Raw genomic sequence first — 17,046 nt, forward strand, 5'->3', positions numbered from 1 at the left:
ATTTTGTTTGGGCGACCTTTGTTTCGGGGAAACCAAAATGATCTAATTTTCTTGTTGTTAATTTAACTTTCTATCTGAATCCCAAAAATTGTTCTCTTTGGCACCTTAATAATGTATGCTATGGCATTTCTTTTTCTTAAGACAAAAAATCTACTTAAAATGCATCAGTTTTAGTAATGAATATTTTTCATTTTGAAAGTATTTTTCAAGTTTTGACATTGAGTTTTGATATTAGGTATTTTTGAAACTTTTTGCTGTTCCACATTTTTGCACATGATTTTATAACTATCGACTTTTTTCAAGTGGTTATAAACATGCCTCAAGTAACTATGGAGCTATTCATAGGTGCACATTCATAAGTGCACTATATTAGGTGCACGTTTATAAGTGCACATTCATATGTGCACATTTATAAGTGCACATTCATAAGTGCACATTCATGAGTGCACATTCATAGGTGCACATTTATAAGTGCACATTCATAAGTGCACATTCATAGGTGCACATTTATAAGTGCACATTCATAAGTGCACATTCATAGGTGAACATTTATAAGTGCACATTCATAGGTGCACATTTATAAGTGCACATTCTTAGTGCACATTCATAATTCATTATAATGTAAGTTTGCATGCACTTAAGACAAGAGAAAAAACCAAGACCTAGCGTCTTCACTAGTTCATTGAGTCTTAACAAAAACTAGTTTAGTTTTCAGCTTGTATATTATATCAACTGTTTCAACTTGGGAAACTAAGTCGTTTCTTAAATTAACAAATTCAGTTTTGCAACACACTCATTGACCAAAACAAAATTTCGAAAACCATCAATTAACTCAAAATTCAATCAAACATCGGAACTCAAATCTGCGTAAATTTGTCTTCACTCCATTTATTTAAAAACAGCAGTTCGAAAACTTCATTGTAGAAATTCGGGTAATACTGCGGTTTTATAAACGTCCCGATATCCGGCGCAAAGTTCGATTCCAGAATGACTGGCTGTAGTTCATTATCGTCTGTATATTTGACCATAAGGTCTATGGCGTATAGAGCTCTTGAGTTTGGTAGTTGGTATAATCCTTGATTCACAGACGCTTCCAAGATTTGTCTGATTGCAAGGTGAGAATCGGTTATCACTTGGTCCCAATTCAGCTAAAACAACAATTTCTAAAAAAAAACTGAAGGAAAACTGTCACAGTTCAGGTTAATTTACACAATTCAAATTGAGACAGTTCATTATTCGGATGTGCAAAATATTAAATCCCTTTATAATAGATTGGGTTATTCGTTACTTAATCCTGGAGGAAAATTTTTAAACAACTTCGATATATTAAAAATGCAGCAGTTCGCCAAAAAATTTGAATCAAGGTTGAAGTTTCAAATAATATCTGAAGTTTAAAAGTATAAAACCGAATATGAAACTTTTCAAGACAGAATTGCAGCCCTTTTTTATTTCATCTTCTGTACTTTTGTGGTAAAAAAAATCCGGTTCGACCATAACTTTCATTTTCCGAACGAAAGTAAGCATTTGGAAGCAACCAGCAAAAAAAAACATCTTCATAAACGTAGACATTTTTGACTCAGGCTTCCAATTTACTAAGCAGTAAAATGTTTCAACTTTCTACCTCGCAGGCCTGTACATTTTACTTGAAGTATCCCATCAAATAGACGGGAAATCTCAAATAGGTTTTTAATGGGAAAAATCGAAATAAATCAGCTCACCAATGAGCAAATAATCACACATACAAAAAAAATTTAATTAAATTTTTAGATTTGATTTATAAACTTTTATTTTAGGTTGATTTGCTGCATTTATATAACGGTGGGCAAGTTATAACCACCTTACAATGGGCAGTTTTACGCAGGAAGGCGCTTTTTAATTAACTTGTTTATTTTTACAAAATAGAAGAAATCAGCAAGAAATCGAATCCCTTCAACTCAACTGACATTTGGATAAAATGTTTCCATCTTTTTCCTGAACACCTCATATTTCATGGAATGAGCGAATGACACTCCCAACACGTAACTCATAACTGAAAAGTGTCTCTCGTATTCGAAGAAGTTCTTCAGCTGGTACTCTATGTTTCCCATTCTGATCCATAATTGGTTGTAGGCGAAGGCAAGAAGTGGTTTCACAGATTGAACAGCTAATAGGATCTAAACATTTAAAAAATTAAAATTAGGAGAATCATTTGCTCTGCGAGGAGAATAGAAAGTCCCGGCCATAAACACGCGAGTTTAAAAAACTCAAACGCAAACAAAGCTGCACTTTGCAAACACAAGCGATAAAACGCCAAAAATTGTCTCGGAAAAGTGAAATAAGGAAAAAATTCCAAAAAGCCTTGAAAAAATCAGCTTCCGTCATAAACAGGTTATTTTCCCAAATGGCATAATTCCCAAATCGCATAAAAATGAAACTTGTCCCAAAGAGCATAAATTTCGAGTTATCATTGTAATTCGAACGCTTTGTATCAACTTCTAATTCTACCATTTTGTCAGGAACGAAAACATGTGACCAAGATTTGGAATTAATTGCTTCCAAACAAATGTTAAGTGACATAGGAAAAATTGACCACAAGAGGCTTATCAATAACCGCAAGCTTATGCTTTTCGCTTTTGATAAAAAAATTATAAAAAAAACTCAAAATGAAAATTCATTCAACATTTGAATAGACAACTTGACTAATTTTCTCACATTGCTCAAGAAAAAGGTGTACTAGATTTTTTTATGCCATTAGAGACGTAATCACAAACCGGAATCGAAAGCGCAACCTGAGATTATTAATCTCACGCCCTTGTATCTGAGCAATGTACCAGCAAAAAGTGGACTCCTATTATAAATTTAGTCCACACACAGTTGGACAAGAGTAAGTGAACACAAACAAACTGGAAAAAGGGACTACTTTTTTTGGATAAAATCTCAACTTTCTAATTTGAAAGGAAAAAACTGAAGGCCTTTCAATTCTTCGATTTTTATAACAATCTATGATTGACACTCTTGTGATAAAAACAATCCAATTTGAGAAAACTGGATCAAAAGATAAATTTTTTATTTCGCTGGGAAATCTGAAAAAAATTAAATTCCACTTTTAAAAAAACTAGAAGTCGATCAAGTTTTCCGTGATCTTCACACTTTGTTTTCCCACAGTGGCGTTTGCCTCCCTTTTAGCAAAAGAAATGAACCGAATTTAGTATTGAATCAAAATTCGATTCTCGGAAAAAATCGAGCCTAAAAAAATGAACCATTACGAAAAAAAAAAACAATCATCACGACCTATATAGAATCTGAACTACGTTCATCGACTCGTAAAAATTTCACTGTTTGAAGCATCCAAGAAAAAATACAGATCAACAGTTCGGTTAAGCGCAGCCAACTGTCCATTTGGTTTTATTTAAAGGCAATGAAAAAAAACAGGAAAAAAACGGCCATTAGATTTGAAACTTATTATGAATGAAACATACATTGGACTTTGGTTGATTCTTACTTTCATGTGCGAATTTTGATATATAAAAATTCAACGAAAGAAAAAAGCCAAGAACCCAGTTGCAATTCGTATGACTTTCATATGCAAAGTTACTCGCTCGTTGAAAATAGCACTTTTCAAACCAATTTTCTCGACACATTTAAAAAAAATTACCAAGGCCGATAGATTCGCACTTGAAAGGGCTTCAAAATGAGATATCACCCGACTCATTACAATAATTGTTTATGATGTGGTTTTGCGTAAACAATAAAAATAGCAAATACACTAAAAAACACATGAAGACAATGTTGTTCCGCACAATCAAGTGGTGGTCGAAAAATTAAGTATGTCATTTTTACAGTACTCCCTGCCGACCCAAAGGGTTCCCAATCTCAGAAAATCAATTTGGTAAACCTAAAAAAAGTCGACAAAATTTTCAATTTTTTTTTTGAAAATCCGTCCCCCTCGAGAAAATCCTAGATCCGCCCCTGATGGCTAGAAACCCAGATTTAAATGAGGGGGATAGTGAACTAGACCTCGTGAATTCAATACGAAATTCGGTCCAAAATTTTTTTTGAAAAAAGCACCTTCCAGCTCATTAAGTAAATCTCGAAAATGATTAAGTATAGATTGTGCTAGTTCAAAAACATCATAGTACAAAAATAAATATACGGCCTAAAGCTCTTCAAATCTACAGCCCCTTTTTAATATTGCGATAGCCCCTTTTTAATAAAATTTAACCCAATTCAATAAAACTGGATCAATCAGTAACCTTTGTATTACGCTAAGAATTCTGAAAATTAATAATCACTTCCGAAATTAGAAATTGACCACGCTTTTCGTGAACTTTACACTTTTTCGGCTCGATAGTGGAATTAGTTAACAAAGCAAAGAAACTTAACTTAAATAAACATCAACAGTCAAACTGCAAAAAAAATAAAATTTGAGCGTGAAGTAATTTAAGAATATTTCCTGAAAAACAAACGCAAAAATTAATAACACCTATATAAGTGTCCTCGCTACTTCCGTAAACATTTACAACAATTTTCATGGCAAATAACTATAAAAAACTTGTTGATTTCCACTACTTTTTTTAAATCGCGCAAGGATGCAATTTGCGAAAAGAGCTCTTGTAAAATAGCATTATTTTAGTTAAAATTCGAAAATTTAACTCTGGATTATGCTTCTGGCTGGTTAACTAAAAAAATATAGAGTTCAATCACTTACTCGCATGTCAAACTTCACAAAGCAATCCAAATCCTCTCTGAAGAACAATAAAGGCCTCTCTATATACTTCTGAGCAATCAAAGGCAAGTCGCTCTCACACATTCTGATGATCTGATCCAAGTTGTTAGTAACATAGGTGCCTATTCCTCTGGACATGTTCCACGGTTTCAGGATCCACAAGTTCATGTCTGGGCCGTCTGGATTTTCAACTGAAATATCGATAATGTGTTTTTCAATGGCTAAACAATTTGATCATATATTCCATGACTTCACAGCGGATTTTTTTTGCCATTTTGAGACATTAGCCATTTTTAAAAAATGTGTGCCAATTTTTTGGGCGGCCAAGCTGAAAAACATGTTTCAATCCACATCTGCCAACTTTAATCTATTAGAAGAAAAATCTTGGTTCAATTCGTTAACAAAGACAATCGGCACTTGAAATTTTGGATCAACCGTAGTTTTCAATCACCAGTCATTGTTTCATAAATTTCAAAATCATCACACTTTGCGCGTTTATATAAAATGCGTAGTTTACCAAAATATTTTCCAGAATTAATACATGCTTGGGTAGGACATTCTGCAGAATAATATTTTTATAGATTAATCAAATGAGCTCTTTTTTCTTCCCATCTCATTTAAGCATCAATTTTGTATGTAACGATTAGCTTTACAAGGTTGAGTATGAAAACTAAATATATTTGCCATGGCATACGTAGTCTGCATGCCAATTTTTGTAACAATCGAACAATATGAACAAAACTTTACTTGTAGAAATTCGCTGGTGTGGTTAAAATAAAAATAGAGCCAACAAGTGATATTAAAATTTTAACTTACCTCTTTTCTCCCAGTCATGTACAAATCGTGGCAACTCATAGTACAGATTGTATGTCTTTTGAAACCACGGAGGATAAACTGGCTTATCATCTGGTTGTTCAAAATAATCGCCCGATATTTTTCTGAGTGTCGCCGCTGAAATTAAAACCACAATTGGAAAACTATTAAAGAAGCATGAAAGTGGCCAACAGGTCATTAAACACAAAAAATCTTACATCGATTCGCATAAATATTCCGGGCATCCTATTATGTTGTTTTTTAAATCAACACTTTTCTTTCAGTGATTAAACTGTCACCTGATGCTAAATGATTCCTGTGCTAAATTGTTAAATCTTGTCAATTATATATTTCCTATTTGGGCTTTCCGTTATACGGCCCAAAAATACCCCAAATTGTTACTTTGATCTTCTGTTCTTCATTTAAGGTGCTTAATTATTGGGGACACCCTCCCTGATAAACGATTTCGCTTAAAAAATGAGGGACCCCACAACAATAAAAACTATCTTGATTTTGAATTACGGAGAAATAGCAGACAGACTGAACAAATTACCAAAAGATTTAAATTTGCACAAAAGTCCGAAAAAAAATCAAGAAAATTGAGCAATTTTATCTTAACTTTAAATTCCGGGAAAATTATCAGAATTTACCTAACAGATCTTTACACACCATAACATGTTCTCCTGGAAACTGATTCACAAATTTATTCATCTCTCTCAGCCGATTGAAATCCTTGAAGTGTTCCAGTAGAAATAGTACGTCGGCTTTAATATCTATCGCACTTGGCTTCTCTCCCGTGCTCGTGGCCGAATCTCCGTTAGACGAATCGCCTATTCGGCAAAAAGTTGTTAAATGTAGTTTTTCGGATAATATACCTGTATCTAATTGAGCACGTTTTTCAATAAATAGCTGCTTCATCTCGTGAACAGTTCGTTCATTTAAAAAAAAACTGTTTGCTGTATAAAATTCCTGGAAAAAACTGTGAAAACAATTGAAGAAAAAATAAGTTCAAAAAATATTTTTCAACATAAAAAATATTGCAGGCAATTTTTTGATATCAGATTTTATTGTCATCCAAATGACATTTAACAACTCATCCATGCCTGTTTCTGAAAGCGGTTCAATAAGCCGAAAATGTTTCGAGTTCAGCGTGCTTTTCACATGCTGATTCTCAGTATAAACTGTGATGACTTTGTCTTCGGGGTAGAAATGTAAGGGCAACTCTTGTTTGTCAATTATTGGCAGATTTTCAGATCGATGGAATGCTACCTCGCTCCAATTGGGCTCATGAAGGGGCGGCTCTTCTAAATAAAAAAGAATAATTTAAACCATCTTTTGTTATTTTGGCCGCAAGATCATTATTCAGTATTCGTCCATTAGTCACAAGTAGCATCAATTAAAATACAAAAAAGAAACAATTAATCTGTTCAACCAATCGGCGCTAGTACACAAAAATAGATCCTAAAAGCAACGTGGCCGGTTGCTGTGGAAGTAGCGAAGAAAGTTCCGACCACATAATTAAACAAAACTTCAGAAAAAAAAACATTTTTTTCCATGAATGTGTAATGCTAGATTTTAAAAAAAATAGACGAAAGCTCAGAATATTAGCAAATACACTGCCGCTTACTTCGAAAAATGAAAGAAAACCTATAAAATTCTAAATAACCGAAAAGATTTTAGCATTTTTTAAAAAATTGCCAGTGAGGTAGAAAGATAACTATATCACAGATTAAAAAATGATTGCTAGTGAAACTAGTGCAGAATATGAATTAAAGATGGAAAAAATTGTAACTCGGTCATTAGAACCTTCTTTGTAAGAGACATGGTCAGTGTCATGAGTATCAAGATTACGAAGATTAAAACCAATTACATAAGCAATGAGCATTATGCATTTAGAAAATTCCTTTTTTGGCTCATGCCTGGAAATTAGTTTAAATAGGTGCCTTTAGAGAAGTAAAAGGATTGGCCCACCAAAATGGATGCCGTAAATTAGTACCAAAGGAGGACCCTTCGGCAAAAAATGGCAAAAATAATTGGTTCACTATTATGATCCAGCGTGCAACTCGTCTCGAAGAGTAAACATTTCATACATTGCGCATACTTTACCGTGATTAAGTATGTGAATTTTTTGAACTTTATTTTAATGTCTTCCAACAAAAGAGCTCGACCAGAACGAAAACTCAAAACTTAATATCTTACGGCTCACTACAAACTCTATGCGCTAAGAAATATAAAAAAACGCATATAGTTTTAAATGAAGGTCACGAAACCGATTCTGAACAGCTGGTATCTGCGTCCTATGCCTGGTAATTGATTGGCCTTAAATTACATTATCTGTACAAACCCACCTTCAAACTCTGGCATCCCAGTCCAGGGTAACATTTGGACACTCCTCAGTAAACTACTCTCTGACTTCAGAGCATAAGTGTGCTGTTGAATTAGAGCCTCTCCTTCTCCAATCGGTTTTGTGATCCACATTAACGAGTATGAGGCCATAGTTGGTATGAAGATTAGAGGAGCTATTCTCACGTTTGTTTCGTCACTATCAATCGATCGTCCAATATGAGTACCTAATCAATCAATGATATCAAACAATGTGTAGTCAAAACACCGAGTCAGTTGCTGTACAATTGGCACAGAATATTCCGACCACAGAGTTACAGATAATAAATTCAAGAACAAATAAAAAAAAATTTGATTTTTTCTAAATTCAATGCTTTGTTTTTACAGAAGGGCAACTAAAATAGACGAAAAAAAAATCCAACGATGAGAGGAATCAATTGCTCAAACGTTAAAAAAATTAATAAACTTTTGAAATTGAAGTAGTGAAGTCAGCCTGTCTTCAAAATGCGCCTTTTTCAGTGTGAAAATCGAAAACCTTCAGAGCAGTTTTTCTCATGGCTGCAAACTTTGAAAAACATTTTTTTTTGAAATCAGAATCCCATCTAGGCTTTAATATCAGACCACAATTGACTGCATACCAGCTTTCGTGGAAATAGTCAAAATTGGGATGAGAAAAAAAACACAACCTACACCATAGTCGCTTACCAACCCCTTTGGGAGAGGTGGGGTGATCGGAACAAAGATTGAAACGCTATTTTAATCTATAACTACGATCGCCTGCTTAAAATAGAAACAACTTAGAAACTGACCATAGTGGTCTATGATAGAAATAAATCAAAACAACAATCGTCTGCTTAAGAAAGAAAGAAAGAAAGAAAGAATATATTTTTCCTTTTATAAACAATATATCAGCATAATTAAATTTGCCACATTTAAAGCAGGAACGGATAGACAACGGGACCTGCTAAAAATGGAAACAACTTAGAAACTGACCATAGTGGTCCATGATAGAAGTAAATCAAAACAACAATCGTCTGCTTAAAATAGAAACAATTTAAAAACTGACCATAGTGGTCCATGAAGTACCACACTGGTTCCATGGCCTCCTCTTTCGTCTCCACCGAAGTATCAACCGTATTAGTATTAGTCTGCATAGAATAGCTGCCTACAAACTTCCACATGTGATCGTACACCTAGAAAGCATATTACCAAGACACAATAAGAAAATATATAAAACACAGGAGAAGCGGAGCTTCGCATCACTTCTGATTTATCATAAACATACTGAGGCAAGGCAGCCGACAAAAAACCATACGAAACACACCAGGCAGAAAAAAAAACGACGTGTAAGCGTGAAACTTCTGATATAAATAAGTTTGCCAGACCAAAACAACAAACCAAATAAATCAATACAGAACAATTAGACACGCTTAAATGCTGACAAACTAGGGTTCGGAAAAAGACAAGATTCTGAAAAAATTATGTTTTAAACGTTTTAAACATAAAAATCGCTTGTCAAAAACATGTCGAAAACTCAAAATCATGCACGAATCCGAGGCTACTAAATATGCGTTCCAGGCCTGCTGAGCTGGGAATTAGGGAAAGAACATCCTCAGCAATTTTTTGCAATTCTTTTGAAAAATTACCAAGTAAAACTTGTGCTTTAATGAATTTGAATAAATCGCATTTACTTTCCAATAAATTGAGTAAATGAGCCCCACATCCATATGCAATAATATCAGGTGAATCGTTGGTAGTCAGACAAACTAGGAAATATTTTCATTTAATTGGGGATCTAGATTAAGGACAAGAACCAGAAATCTTGAAAAAAAGCTTGAAAACAAAAACGCTTGAAAAAATCAAAAATTAGATCTATCAAACTTTTCATAAACCATAAACCTGTCTCTATTTGTAAGTGTCGAAAATTGTGAGATTCATTATAACAAAATTAATGAATCGGCATGTGAGCCAGCACAGAAAGATCTGGGTTTACAAGTTTCACATACCCCTTAGCACACACACTAACAAAATTAATAATCGTCTTTCAAAATACGCAGTAGGAGGCCATTAAGTCAAAATAACACGAACCAAACAAATTAAGCAAAAAAAGCGGCGTGAAAAATTTCAGTTGGTTTTAAACAACAAACGTCTATCAAAGATTTCGAATAGAAAGGACTTTAACACAGAGACATGCTCAAAATATGTCTATCGCAGAACCCAAAATATCGCCAAAATTATCTGCAGAACCCTACAGGAGCTGAGTCCTGTGAACAAAAGTGCCTTGTGCCTAGTGCCCGGATTGCAGTACACTTACTTTTGCAAGTGGAGATAACAATAAAAATTATATTAAACACGTTTTAAAAAGGAAAGAGACCATTTTCCGAGTACTCACATAATCACAACCTTGAAAAAAGCCAAAACACCGATTAGATGCATGTCGAATACATCTCTTCAAAAATGCAAGGGAATACACAATCTCACAATAATTTTCTATTTCACTTTTTCCTACTTTATTATTTAGTTAACTTTCTACTACAATTAACTTTCTCCTACACTTTTTAAGCAAGATATGAGCTCAACCTTCATTACGAATATCAAACATCAAGCTTCGAAAAAATTCAAACTCAACTACCGAAACAAATAGGATCAGATAAAATGTTCGGAAAACAACACGAACCTAAAGTGCCAAAAAAACACTTGTCCACACAAGGGCGAAGCGGAGCTTCGCAAGACTTGCGACCAATTAAAACATTGTATATTACAAGAGGTCAATTTGTTTGAAAAAATAAGCTGAAAAACTTACTTGAAAAAAGTATAAAAAACCTACCCTAAAATTTTTATACCTTTGATTCGGATGAGGCTCATAAACATCCTTATCAAGTTTTGAGAATCAATGACCGAGCGGCGAGCAAGGCGAAAAACTTTTCGAAAACATTTACAAAAAACGGATAAGAAATCAAAACATTGACATTTCTGAGTGCCAGAACAATTTTAGGCAAAAAAAGTTGGGCATCGCCGCTAATGCAGGGGAGATTCGCCTAATAAAACTCTCAGATGTCGGAGGGCAAGTTTCGAGAAAAATCGAAAGGTTTGAAAACCGGTCAAAAAGTCAAGAATTTTGACTTTTCTTAGGGCCATTCTTTTTTGTGTCAAAAAAATTGGGCGTAGCCGCTGATTCAGGGGAGCTTATCACAACCCATCTTTTTGATTGAAATCAAAACTCAGATTCGGGAGGTTAGTTTTCGAGAAAACTAAAAACGTTTAAAAACGGTCAAAAAATCAAAAACTTTTCTGAGGGCCATAAATTTTTGTGTCAAAAATATGGCACAACCACTTAAGCAGGAGGAATATTCCACAAAGTGTTCCATCCATGGAGCCCAAAATCTCAATTAGGAGGGTAGTTTTCAGAAAATAAATCTTAAAAACTTTCCTATAATTCCCCCACCCCCACAGACTTTTTCGACGGTGGTAGAAAGTGGGGTTTAGATAAATATGATTGCAAAGCGTACTCGATACTATAAATTGCATTTGGAGAAAGAAACAAATTCAGCCGACAAAAATTAGGACCAAAATCAAAGTCCGAAAAACTGAAGATTTTTTCAAACACTACATTTAGAAAGTTAATTGCTACCTCAAATGAACTAAGAAGTAGTATTCTAGTTCTGATCAAAGTAGTATTCTAGTATTCAAACCGAAAACAAAAAACTGATCAAAAAGTTTTGAATATTTTTCAACTCTCGAATTTCGAAGGAAAAATATTTCAAGATAAAGCTTTTTGAATTTCAAGATCAATTTCTGATTTACATTTCTTCGATAAAATAAACCCAGTCTAAGAAAACTGGTTCAATGTGTAGTTTTTATTACGCTGGGATATCTAAGAAATAAAATCCACTTTCGAAACTTGAAGTCGTTCATTTTTTGCGCCATTTCCAAGTTGAAATTTAGTCTGCTATTTGAGTAACTTTCATCAGATGAATTAGACTGAACCAAAAAAAGTGGATATATACATATGTGCATTCATAAATGCATTAATATGTATGAATGCACATGTGTTGTTATTAGAGCATTTGAAAAAAAATCATACATCCAAAAATCAACTCTATTTAATAAAGCTATATACACTATAAACGAAGACCAAAAGACCTATATAACTGAAAATCACTTGGTTCGTTAACACTTAAAACTGAAAAAGAACATTTTTTTGCTTGGATACTTTCAGATATTTACCCACTTGTTCGATTCTCTCATCCACCGGTTTCATTTCATGCTTCTCACAGTGTCCATTCTTCTCACTCACCTCTTCGCCTAACACATAGTAAGTAGTATTGGAAAGTTAATTGGGAGGTGAAATTTCAATTATGTATTATTTAATTAATTGAATTGATTTCATGGAAAAAGTCAATTTGGAAGTAAAGAGTCAATTTCGAGATATTTATATCATAAAATTGACTTGGTTTCTCCAATTTTTTTTTCAACTGCCATTGAATTGTAATTAAATGGTGATTGTTCGTGGATTTAGCTCCGCGAATTTACATCCAAAACTGACAGGAAAAAGTGTTTTTCTTAAAAATACGACTAATGTTAATGTGATATGCTGAAAAAAAATCATTCTTCCATGTTGAAATTCGGTCTCAAATTGAGCATGATACTTCCTGTTAAGCACATTGCTCAGCTTACTCAATTAGTTTTCAAAAAAGCAACGTTGATTGAGTTCCCTTGCTTGTCATGAGTCAAAAATGGGGACCGAGAATTAATAAAACATGAAACAGAGACGAGCACTAAAACATGAAACTTACCTCCCCCTAAAGGACTTATTCCAATCAGCTGTTCTACCCGATCCAGAAGCAGCAGGTCCTTTATCAACATTTTCCCAAATCTCCGCAGAGGGAAGGTGAACCAGTTATCAATTAGGTAAACGTCTTGTTCTGGTTCCAAATCCTACAAAAGAAATGCATTTATAGGCATAGATTCATGTTTTTGACATGATGTTAAGAGAAAACACTTAATTTTTTCAACAATTTTAGAAAGCATTTCGTGAGCAGACGTAAAGCTACTAAGTCAAATGATATTTGCCGAAAAAGAATCTTAGAAAAAGTCAACCGTCTCAACAAAATAAAACCAATCACAATTTCGCTCTCTTAACCTTCTGTCAAAACGTGCAAATATCTTGAACTAGAATAGCACTAAGCACTGATTTTTAAAACCGAACTCAATCAATCAAGTTATCATTATCGATGTAGCGACTTCATACCTGTTATAACATATAAAAGCGCGTGACACACTCTTTAAACTGCTCTGAATTTTTAGTTAAGTTTACTTCTTGAATTTTCAGAATGTTTTTGAGCTTTTGTGAAATCCATCTGGTTTCTTTGTTATGCAACATCAGCTTCAGAAAACATGCATCAATGTTAAAATCATTATAGCCAACAGACATTTTGGAAGAGTCAATGAACCCAAGTAAACAGACAAAAATATACTGCCTCGTTTTCTGAATTTCTAAGAAAATAAATGGCTTTAAAGGTCTTTAGTTTTCCAGAAAAATTTCTGATCAAAACTTTTAAAATAAAACTAACCAAAATTGAGAAAACTGGATCAATTCGGAAATATTTAATATAGCTAGGAAATATGAAAACTAAATTCAACTTTCGAAACAAGAAGTCGATCACGCTTTTCGTGACCTTCACTTTCGCTGTTCTATATTGCAGTTTGCCTTTAAATTAACAAAAAATGGACTGAACTGAACTACCGCGAAAAAGTAAACTTCAGCCTAGACATTTTTAAAGACTTTTCCTGAAAAAAATCATCATGATTTATATAAGAGTCTGAACTACGGTGATTTTTACGGTGAAGATAATGTGAAAAATCGTTTAAGTTTAAAATAATTCAATTCATCGCTTTATCTTTTTTTCACCTTGTTTCAGTCGGACTCTCGGAAACATCTGGCCCATTTAAGGCCAAAAGTTAGAGTCAACTTCAACAATTGTCATCAACATAACATTGTCATCAACATAAAAAAAGGCACCAACATAACATTTTTTCTTTAAAAAAAGATATGTTGGTAAATTTCAGGCGTAAGTTTCAATCAAGATTCCAAATTAATTTAAAAACAGTTTGAGGGGATATAATGAAAGTCCAGCTCAGGTTTTTACTGTGTGAAAGCCCAATTACTGATGTCGATTTTGGACAGCATTTGCTGGGAGAGAAAACGAGTGTTTTACAGGGACCATGAGCAAACAACATTGAATACTCTTTATTAAAGTACTTAAATTTGTTTCAAGTACTTATCAGGTTTTTCTGGGAATGAAAATGCCAACTAAAAACACCAGTTTCCACTATGTGCGGTAAAGTTTTTCAATTATTTCGATTTTGAAAATTATCTGAATAAAGCGGAGTAAAAAAGGTTCGTGTGATATAAAATATTCTCAGCAAGTCAATTGAATTTTCTACTGAGGCAACTTTCTACTACTCAGTTGTTTCTTTTAATTTCACGCATTCGAAAAATTTAATGCAAAACTACATGAAACGAACATTTGATACTTCATGGAGAGTAGTTTCGATCATTTGCTTTTGGTCCCTGTAAAAAAAGGCTTCAACTCCTGGAAAACTTTGTCCAAAATGGACGATGGAAATAGAAATTTTAAGCAGCAAAAACCTGAAATTCTGCTTAATTGTGCCCAACAGCGTACAACAGACTCAAACGCAAACTACATGTTGAAAATTTATCGAACTTTCAAAAAAAAACTTAAAAAACTTAATATTAACTTAAAAAACTGTACATTTTTTTAACCATATGAACTTTTAGAAAATATTTAGTTTAACTCACTATGATGCGTTTTCAATTTCACCCAATACACATGGCATCAAAATTAAATGAAAAATGGTTTAGATGAGTAATACACTACTGTATAAATAATAATTTTGAAAAAAAATGTATCATTAGTGTTTTTTAAACCAACCAAGGATTCATTTCGTGTGCGCAAAACTTTATTCACGAATTAATCCTAAGTTTAAAGTGAACATTACCTGCGAAGCGCTTATTTCATATTGAATCAACTCTTTGTTGCTTTCTTCTTCCTCATCATCAGAGGAGCTTCTAATCAGACCAATGGTCAAGCTACTGCTACAGTCATAACACGAGTCAATTATCTTCTCGAGCGCCTTCACCTGAAGCGATGCAGGTAAGCCCATTTTCATGAACTGGTCCGCGTGCAAGTTGAAGATGGCTTGAAGATCCATTCCAAAATCAAACAAATCTGAAAAATGAAAGGCAGCTTTGACGATATAAGCACTTTTCTAAATTCCAAAAATAGGCTCAAGCTAAACTTATGTTTTCCTATATTTCCATCATATTTCAGCCTTTGATGTTCATTGGTGAAAACAAAAAATTTATTTCAAAACAAAATTTTTCAAAAATATCAAACTTGTTGGTATCAATCAATTTGAATTTTTCTCAAAACTGTTTAAAATTTCTGTACCAATATAAATTTTTCTGGAGTTTATTTTTGTTGCAATTTGAACTCTATTACTCTTTTACAATTAATCGTCTTACTAATTAATCTTGAGTTGACTTTTCGTATTTTCCGTAAAAACCAGAATGTAGAAAAAAAACTCGCTCTGCATGGGGCGAACATGGTATCAAACTCAGTATAGCTCTCATAACGTTTGCCAGCTCGCGGAATTTAAAATTTTCCTTTCAATTTGATTTAGATTTGATTCTGTTTTGTTTAAATTAAAATCTCTCAGTAAAATTGAGTGGGCCGATATTTTGACATTCAATTAAATTAAAATTAAAAGGAATTCAAATTAATTTAAATTGTTTTTTTTTTCAATGACTATCCTTGCATTGAGCACAAAACGGAATGTCCTGAATTTTAATTTATCAAGAACTTTTATCAATTATTTGTGTTTACATCCAATACGAGTTACATCCAAACTTGATTCGACAGTTATTATACCTATAGAGGCTATATAACACCTACTGTTATTTAGGAAGGATTTTTTCAAGAAAAAATCAATGGAAAAACTATCAAATACATTGGAAAAGGATGTTTATAAAAGAAAAATGAAGCTATTTAGAACATAAAAGACAATTCAATATAGCGGAAACAATTCATAAAGCTCAGTCAGTTTTTTCAGCATCATTAAAAAAATCAGCACACACGTACTAAAAAAGTCAATTAGATGTCGTTGAGTTTTATAAAAAAAATTATAGTTAATAAAAATAACAGAATGGTCCAATTATGCTTATCTTTCCAACAAACATTCAAAATAAAACTAAAGACAACAATCCGCAGAAAAAAAACAAGCATGTTCCGACCAAATTCATTAAAAACTAACGTGTAACGCACCTCCGGTACTCATAACAAACCAAAAATATTGGAAATAAGATCTGCATTCTTTGAGTGTATTCTCACAGCACCCAAAAACAGGGTTCGTAATTACAAGTTTTTTTTTCAAGTTTTTTATACAAAATTTGAAGAACCATAAAATTTTGTGAAGTTTTATATAGGTTCTTTCTAAAACGTCTCATCTTTGAAACTAAAAACAATTGAGCAGTCGCATTTGGACGCAAGATATGCAACTACTGAATTTACCCTTATCGTACCCAACTACGTTGGGAAATTCAAAATTTGAGAAACTTCACCTTAAGTTTTCTGAAAAAGCTTATGCAGTCTTACAATAATTGAGCAGTCTTACTTTATGGCAATATTCGCAATCTTTGAAAGTACTCTGACAGCACACAAGTACAGGCTTGGGAATTTCACTTTAATGAATTATTTTGTAATTACAGTTTTCTGAAAATTTCCAATTAAATCACAAAAAACTTTTAAGCTAAAACAATTAGGGCATTCTTATTTTGAGGCCAAATTTCTAACCCCTGAGATTACTGACAGCCCCCAGCTACAAATTAGGAGTTTCAAACTTTGAAAAAAAATTAATATTTCAAGAAAATTTTTTGAAAAAATCACAAAAAAACGTCTTATCTGGAAAAATGCAAGGTTTTGAGCAGTCACATTAAGAGGCCCAATTCTCAGCTCCTGAGAGTACCCTGACAAAGACTCAACACAGAGATGGGAATATCACATTTTGTGAATTTTTTTACATCCTAAGAATCCAAAAAAAAACTAAACAACTCCTAAAAAATCCTTAGAAAACATCATATCTCGAAAACTGCAAGGATTTGA

At 33.2% G+C, this 17,046-nt stretch overlaps 1 protein-coding gene across 1 annotated transcript; it reads right to left on the reverse strand.

The window, feature by feature from the left end:
* Window positions 1-811: 811 nt before the first annotated feature.
* On the reverse strand, window positions 812-15,110 carry LOC134855447 (tubulin--tyrosine ligase-like protein 12). Its single transcript, XM_063871977.1, has 11 exons — window positions 14,885-15,110; window positions 12,658-12,799; window positions 12,093-12,166; window positions 8,928-9,054; window positions 7,867-8,088; window positions 6,622-6,822; window positions 6,169-6,348; window positions 5,522-5,656; window positions 4,688-4,896; window positions 1,944-2,153; window positions 812-1,148 (listed from the first exon to the last, which is right to left on the reverse strand). The coding sequence occupies exons 1-11, from the start codon at window positions 15,095-15,097 to the stop codon at window positions 858-860; spliced, it is 2,004 nt and encodes a 667-aa protein (XP_063728047.1). The 5' UTR covers window positions 15,098-15,110; the 3' UTR covers window positions 812-857.
* Window positions 15,111-17,046: the final 1,936 nt, after the last annotated feature.

This window comes from Symsagittifera roscoffensis, chromosome 10 (assembly GCF_963678635.1).
Source record: "Symsagittifera roscoffensis chromosome 10, txSymRosc1.1, whole genome shotgun sequence".
NCBI classification, from domain to species: Eukaryota; Metazoa; Xenacoelomorpha; order Acoela; family Convolutidae; genus Symsagittifera; species Symsagittifera roscoffensis.